The sequence below is a fragment of the Leucoraja erinacea genome, chromosome 2 (genome assembly GCF_028641065.1).
Source record: "Leucoraja erinacea ecotype New England chromosome 2, Leri_hhj_1, whole genome shotgun sequence".
NCBI lineage: Eukaryota > Metazoa > Chordata > Chondrichthyes > Rajiformes > Rajidae > Leucoraja > Leucoraja erinaceus.
Genome location: NC_073378.1, coordinates 38,519,260 through 38,527,185, shown reverse-complemented (window position 1 = coordinate 38,527,185; position 7,926 = coordinate 38,519,260). Strand labels below are relative to the sequence as shown.

At 46.9% G+C, this 7,926-nt stretch overlaps 1 protein-coding gene across 1 annotated transcript in view; it reads right to left on the bottom strand.

Annotated features, from left to right (window-relative positions):
- Nucleotides 1-3,290: 3,290 nt before the first annotated feature.
- Nucleotides 3,291-7,926, bottom strand: part of LOC129708985 (gamma-glutamylcyclotransferase-like) — a 29,406-nt gene continuing 24,770 nt past the window's right edge. The window contains exon 4 of the mRNA XM_055655117.1: nt 3,291-3,869. Within this exon, the coding sequence (XP_055511092.1) occupies nt 3,717-3,869 (153 nt within the window). The 3' untranslated portion in view covers nt 3,291-3,716. The remainder of the gene's footprint in view (nt 3,870-7,926) is intronic.

Sequence of the window (7,926 nt, the reverse complement as noted above, 5' to 3'; positions counted from 1 at the left end):
ACATTGCTTGCTGTCGTCCATCACCCATATCTAGCAGTCGAATTAAGCAAAGATTTAAGTTGGGCGACGCATATTAGTCAAGTGTCTAACAAAGCAAATAGAACTCTCGGCCTTATTAAAATAAATTTTCACGCATGTAGTACATCCGTCAAAGAGAATGCCTACAAGTCCCTGGTCAGGTCCAAATTGGAGTATTGTGGAGACGTATGGGATCCTTTCAACAACAAGATCACCCTGGAGAAAGTCGAGCAGCCCGCTTTGTATGTAATGACTACAAGCACAAATCAAGCTTGGATAATATGCTGACTTCTCTCGGATGGGATACCCTAGAGCTCCGCAGAATCAGAAGACATAGCAATTTACAAGTAGATTCACAAATTCACGCCATCAAATCTAACGTCATCCCAGAGCACCATCGAGGGTAACGGCGCTCCCGTAAGGGCGGCCTGGCGCGGGGCTGAGACGTTCCCGTGAGGGCGGCCTGGCTCGAGGGTGGAACGGCGCTCACGTGAGGGTGACCTGGCTCGGGGCTGGAACGGTGCTCCGGTGGCTGAGACGCCGTTCTGGCGGTGGTGGCCTGAGTCCGGGGTTTGGCCGCGGGCCAGTGGACGACATCGTCAACAGCTGCGTCCGCTGGACTGGAGGGCGGCAGCTTCGACCACCCCGGGCCGCGGAGTTTGAACCGGCCCGTTCGCGGAGCTTGGTGAGCCGCGGGACTGACTTACCATCGCCCGGTGGGGTATCGCCTCAGCGCAGAGGGAGAAGAGGAGGGAAGAGACAGCAGCCCTAAGATTTTTGCCTCCATCACAGTGAGGGGTGCTTGGTGGACTCACTGTGGTGGATGTTAATTTGTGTTTACTGTCTGTTCTGTTGTTTATTATTATATGTACGGCTGCAGGTAACGACATTTCGTTCAGGCCGTAAGGTCTGAATGACAAATAAAGGATCTAATATCTAATATCAACTGCCATGAAACAAGACAAAATAATGGTCCCTACGGGAATACGGGAATAGTCCCCGAGGATTGGCGTACTGCGCATATTGTTCCATTGTTTAAAAAGGGTTCTAAGAGTAAACCTAGCAATTATAGGCCTGTTAGTTTGACTTTAGTGGTGGGCAAATTAATGGAAAAGATACTTCAAGATAATATATATAAGCATCTGGATAAACAGGGTCTGATTAGGAACAGTCAGCATGGATTTGTGCCTGGAAGGTCATGTTTGACTAATCTTCTTGAATTTTTTGAAGAGGTTACTAGGGAAATTGACGAGGGTAAAGCAGTGGATGTTGTCTATATGGACTTTAGTAAGGCCTTTGACAAGGTTCCTCATGGAAGGTTGGTTAAGAAGGTTCAACTGTTGGGTATAAATGCAGGAGTAGCAAGATGGATTCAACAGTGGCTGAATGGGAGAAGCCAGAGGGTAATGGTGGATGGTTGTTTGTCGGGTTGGAGGCAGGTGACTAGTGGGGTGCCTCAGGGATCGGTGTTGGGTCCTTTGTTGTTTGTCATGTACATCAATGATCTGGATGAAGGTGTGGTAAATTGGATTAGTAAATATGCAGATGATACCAAGATAGTTGTGGATAATGAAGAGGATTTCCAAAGTCTACAGAGTGATTTAGGCCATTTGGAAGAATGGGCTGAAAGATGGCAGATGGAGTTTAATGCTGATAAATGTGAGGTGCTACACCTTGGCAGGACAAATCAAAATAGGACGTACATGGTAAATGGTAGGGAATTGAAGAATACAGTTGAACAGAGGGATCTGGGAATAACCGTGCATAGTTCCTTGAAGGTGGAATCTCATATAGATAGGGTGGTAAAGAAAGCTTTTGGTATGCTAGCCTTTATAAATCAGAACATTGAGTATAGAAGCTGGGATGTAATGTTAAAATTGTACAAGGCATTGGTGAGACCAAATCTGGAGTATGGTGTACAATTTTGGTCACCCAATTATAGGAAGGATGTCAACAAAATAGAGAGAGTACAGAGGAGATTTACTAGAATGTTGCCTGGGTTTCAACAACTAAGTTACAGAGAAAGGTTGAATAAGTTAGGTCTTTATTCTCGGGAGCGCAGAAGGTTAAGGGGGGACTTGATAGAGGTATTTAAAATGATGAGAGGGATAGACAGAGTTGATGTGGATCAGCTTTTCCCTTTGAGAATAGGGAAGATTCAAACAAGAGGACATGACTTCAGAATTAAGGGACAGAAGTTTAGGGGTAACATGAGGGGGAACTTCTTTACTCAGAGAGTGGTAGCGGTGTGGAATGAGCTTCCAGTGGAAGTGGTGGAGGCAGGTTCGTTGGTATCATTTAAAAATAAATTGAATAGGCATAAGGATGAGAAGGGAATGGAGGGTTATGGTATGAGTGCAGGCAGGTGGGACTAAGGGAAAAAAGTTGTTCGGCACGGACTTGTAGGGCCGAGATGGCCTGTTTTCGTGCTGTAATTGTTATATGTTATAGGTTACATCATCAACTCGCTAAATTTCAATAAACGTTGCTACCAATATTCCCTTTACTCAAGGACGATAAGGGAATTGAATGTGTTACCATCAATCACACGTGATGCTCCCGATGTTATGTCATTTAAAAAGGGGATTGAGCAACTAGATCTCCTCAACTTGGTAAATAAGACCCACTTCAAAATGTAATCACTACTCTCCTCACTCCGACCTGCGAGAATTAATCACTTATGAGGTGTTTGCGCAGTAATCAACCAGAACCAGAACCAGATAGGATAGGATTAGAGGGATATAGGCCAAACACAGCAGGTGGGACTAGTGTAGATGGGACATGTTGTTTGACATGGGCAAGTTGGCCGAAGGGCCTGATTCCATACTGTATGATTCCATGACTCTAAACATCATATACATAAAACATCAGTGTGTGGTGACAATTTAACCAACTTGAATAAAGCTTCAATTATCACCAATATGGATCAGAAAATACGTACAGCAAATGTCACAAGTTGGTTTAGAAGTGATTTACTAGGATGCTGCCTGGATTAGCGAGCATTAACTGTAAGGAGAGGTTGGACAAACTTGAATTGTTTTCATTGGAGTGTCAGAGGCTGAGGGGAGACCTGATAAAAGTTAATAAGATAATGAGAAGCATAGATAGTGGTATCTGTCAGCGATTTAATCATAGGGTGCAAATGTCAAATGAATATTGACACACTGATCTGTTCTGTATTCATGCCTACTGTATTCTATTGTGCTGAAGCAAAGTAAGAATTTCATTGTCCTATCTGGGACGCATGACCATAAACTCTCTTGAATCTTGAATACGTGCTCAAGGACTTCAATAATATAATAATGAAACTAATACAAAGGACCCCAATCCATCAGTTACAGCGCAAATAGATAGTGGTTATGTTATTAAAAGATGATTGGACAATGGCAAAAAGTGCTTTACAATTAAAGGCTAAGGAATCACAGTTTCCAAGCATTTTTTCTAAGAACAACATGTTAAAATATATATAAAGCACAAAATCATTAGATGCTAATTTAAAATATTAGTCAGAGAAAAGGTGATTTCGAAGCCTCCCCTACCTCAATGAAAATTAAAATGTGCACAAACTTGGAAAATTATTGAGGTAAATCTCAAATATCAGTCCAGTTTTAAAATTTCTCCAAATTCACTTCAATATAATCCTCTGATGACCAAATTTAAACACACATGTATCCTTTCAGAAAAAGAAAAAGAACGTTTTATGTGGCTGTATTGTTTTGTTGTTGAAGCAAAATCTCACTAATTTGCATCGTAAATGGCGTGGTTTCATTGAAATTATTGGTCAATATGGTATCCAACTTCTTTATATATTCAGAAGGCAGCCCACTTTCTCTTGCCCCTCTGATGATCACCTGTAAACATAATTCACATAAATTAATTACATAATATTATGGAATTAATAAAAATGTAAGATAGCAATTGCAAAATACAATACATTTGAATGGTTACGTTTGCAGATGGCAGGACACTTGATCCTCATGTATATAGGGAATGAGGCACAGAGTATAAGTACTATTTGGAGGAGAGGTATAGTCAAATATAGAAGAAAACTGAATCAGTCCAGTCGGCAGACTAGACATGGGCGGGAAAAGGCAATTAGGAGAAATGTAAATTCCATTTGTTTCAATCCAAGGGATCTGACGAGAAGGCAAATTAACTAAGAGTGTTGATTAGTGTATGGAAAAATATTGTTGTTAACATGGAGATGTGCTAAAAAGGGCAAGATTGGTAACTCAATCTTCCAGGGAATAGAATCTACAGGTGTGGTGGGTGGATGTTAAAAAACAGGTGACAATGCTATATTAATGAAGGAATCTATCAATGCGGTAATGAAGGACCATATTCTGTAAGCCTCTTCACATGAAGCCACCTGGGCAATGGAGCCCATGGCCGGAGCCGGGGGGTGATGGAGCCCGTGACCTGGGACGACGGACCCCGCATCCGGATATTGCGTTGATGGAGCCTGCGGCGACCGAGCCCTTGTCCAGAGCCCGGGTCGGCGGTGCCCCCGTGGCTGGAGCTTGGGATGGTGCCATGGAAGTGTAAGGAGTGGAGGGTCATCGAGGAGGTTGGGTTGGTGATCAACAAGGAGGATGGTGGGGCATTTGTCGAGGTTGGTGGTCGTTGTTGAGGGCGGCGGCGGTCGAGGACAGGCCACGTGAGAGCTGGTGGTCGGAGCGCTGGGAACAAAGGACCCGGGATGGGGGACTGCCTTGGGGGGTGGGGAGAAGAACAAGGGAGGACCCGGCAGAACAAAGGAGGACCCAACATGGGGCAACTGCTGGGAGGGAGGACCTGGTGCAGGATACTTAGTAACTTTATCGGTGCACTTTACGTGGTGACTCTTTGCATACCTTAAGTATCCAACACAAAGAATGTGACAATAAAGTATCATTGAATCATTCATTCATGGGTAGAGCATAAAACAAAAAAAGGGAGCAACAATTTTCCTGTGGATGTTGTACAGGCTTGGCAAAAGCGGGAGCTGAAGAGCAGACATGTAGACAAATCTCAGAAAGGTGTAAGAATAAAAGGATCATAGAAGCAGGCAACATTAACTTTGCCAGTAATTAAGTTTATTTTCCTTCATTGTCATGTGTACCATGACAATGTTACGATACGATAGAACTTTATTTATTCCAGGAGGGAAATTGGTCTGCCAACTGTCATAAAAACACAACTAAATACATTAAATTGACGAGTGAAAATTCCAGGATTAGAAATGTGCAAAGATTGGGGGGGGGGTCAGACTACCACATGACAGAAGGGGGAGAAGTTTGAAAGCCACAGTGGTGTTCTGTCCTGAATCTTGGTGGAACCAATCTGTTGCTGAAGGTGCTCCTCAGGCTGACCAGTGTGTCATGGAGGGGGTGAGCTGTATTGTCCAAGATGATCTGCAGTTTGAGGAGCATCCTCCCCTCCAAGACCATCTCCAGTGAATCCAAGTTCACCCCCAGGACAGAGCCAGCCTTCTGAATGAGCTTGTTAATTCTGTTGCCATCCACGGCCCTCGCCCAGATCCCATGCACACGACAGCGATGAAGATGGCACTGGCCACCACCGATTGGTAGAACATCTGCAGCATTTTACTGCAGACGTTCAAAGAGCGGAGCTTTCTTAGAAAGTACAGATGGCTCTGTGCCTTCTTATAGTGCCTCAGCATTCCTGGACCAGCCCAGTTTACTGTCCAGGTAAACTCCAAGGTACTTGTACTCCTTGGTAAAGTGCACATCCACACCCCTGATGGAGGCAGGGGTGTTTCTCTCCTCCTAAATTCCACCACTAACTCCTCAGTCTTGTCGGTGTTGAGTTGCAGGTGACTCAGCCCACACCACTCAACAAAGTAATTGACTACACCTCTGTATTCAGCTTCCTCCCCTCACTGATGCAGCCCACAATTGCAAAGTCATTCGAAGTTTTCTGCAGGTGGTAGAGGTCAGAGTTGTATCTGAAGTCCGAGGTGTAGATGGTGAACAGGAAGAGAGATGACTGCCCACTGTGGGGCCCCTGTTTTGCTCACTACCATGTCCGAGACACATGTTGTGCTAACCAGTTAGCGAAAAGAGTATGCATGATTACAATCGAGTCATCCATAGTGTACAGGTACATGATAAAGGGAATAATGTTTAGTGCCTCGGGCCCTGCAGGTAACGGAGATGACGGAAGTCTGCGGGCCGGATAAATACGGAAAAAAATAAGCCTGCCGACCGGATGATTTTGGATTACGGGCCGCATTCGGTCCGGGAGCCGTAGGTTGCCGACCCCTGTCGTAGAGGATAATTTGTCCTCTATTATCTCTGATTGTGGTCCATTGATCAGGAAGTTGAGGATCTCGTTGCAGAGATGAGTGCTGACTTCAAGTTCCACGAGTATGGCGATGAACTTGGATGGGATAAAGGTATTAAAAGCAGAGCTGGAGTCTATGAATATGACTTATCCAAGTGTTCCAGGGATGCATAAAGTCATAGAATTAACGTAGCGGGAACGTCAGAACTCGTAACGTTAACGGCAGGTACTCGGAAACTTGTTACCTCATGATGCAGCGCTGCCTTAGCAGCTGCGGCTCGCCTGTTTGTTTGGTTTTTTTTGTTTGTTCTTTTGTCCTGTTTTAGTTAATTTTTGGTTTTATTATGTTGTGTGTGTGGGTGGGGGGGAGAAACGTGTTTTTATTCTCTTCCATCGGGGGAATGCAACTTCTCTTGTCGTATCCCCATCTCAGTCTGCGCCGAGGCCTAATAACGGAGCTGGCGGCCTCGGAGCTGGGGCAGCGTTGCAGCGGCAGCGACGATCCGACCTCGGAGCTGTGGCGTTCCGGCGGCAGCGGCAGCAGCGACCCGACCTTGGAGCTGTGGCGTTCTGGCAGCAGCGGCAGCGGCGGCCCGACATCGGTGCTGTGGCGTTCCGGCGGCGGCGGCAGCGACAGCGGCGACCCGACCTCGGAGCTGTAGCGTTCCGGCGGCAGTGGCAGCGGCAACCCGACATCGGAGCTGTGGCGTTCCGGCGGCGGCGGCAGCGGCGACCCGGCCTCGGAACTGTGGTGTTCCGGCGGTAGTCGCAGCGGCGACCCAACATCGGAGCTGTGGCAATTCCGGCGGCGGCGGCAGCGGCGACCCGACATCGGAGCTGTCCGGGGGTTCCGTGGGCGGCGACCCGACATCGGAGCTGTGGTGTTCCGGCGGCGGCGGCAGCGGCGACCCGGCCTCGGAGCTGTGGTGTTCCGGCGGCAGTGGCAGCGGCGACCTGACATTGGAGCTGTGGCGGTCCGGCACCAGCGGCGACCCGACCTCGGAGCTGTGGCGTTCCGGCGGAAGCGGCGACCCGACATTGGAGCTGTGGCGTTCCGGCGGCGGCCCGATCTCGGATAAGCCACGTCTCGGTGGACGACATCGTCGGGAACTCGCAGGTCACAGGTTGATGAACTGTTTTCAGGAGCTCCCGCAACAACAGCTTCATCTGCTGGACTGGAGGGCGGCAGCATCAGCAGCTTCGACCACCCCGGGCCGCGGAGTTTGAACCGGCCCACTCGCGGCGCTTGGATTCAGCCGCGGGCCTGATTTACTTACCATCACCCGGCGGGGTCACAACATCCGAAGCCTGGATCACCTCGGCGCAGAGGAAGAACAAGGAGGGAAGAGCCAAGGACTTTAAGATTTTTACCTTCCATCACAGTGAGGAGGTGCCTGGTGAACTCACTGTGGTGGATGTTAAATTTGTGTTTATTGTGTGTTTTAGTCATTTTTATTATATATATGACTGCAAGGCAACAAAATTTTGTTCAGACCGAAAGGTCTGAATGACAATAAAGGCTACTTTGCCTTTGACTTTGAAAATCTTTCAACATGATGAAAGATTTCCACGAGTCAAATTTACTCTTGAAGTAAAAATTTTAAACTTTTAAACTTGTTGTAA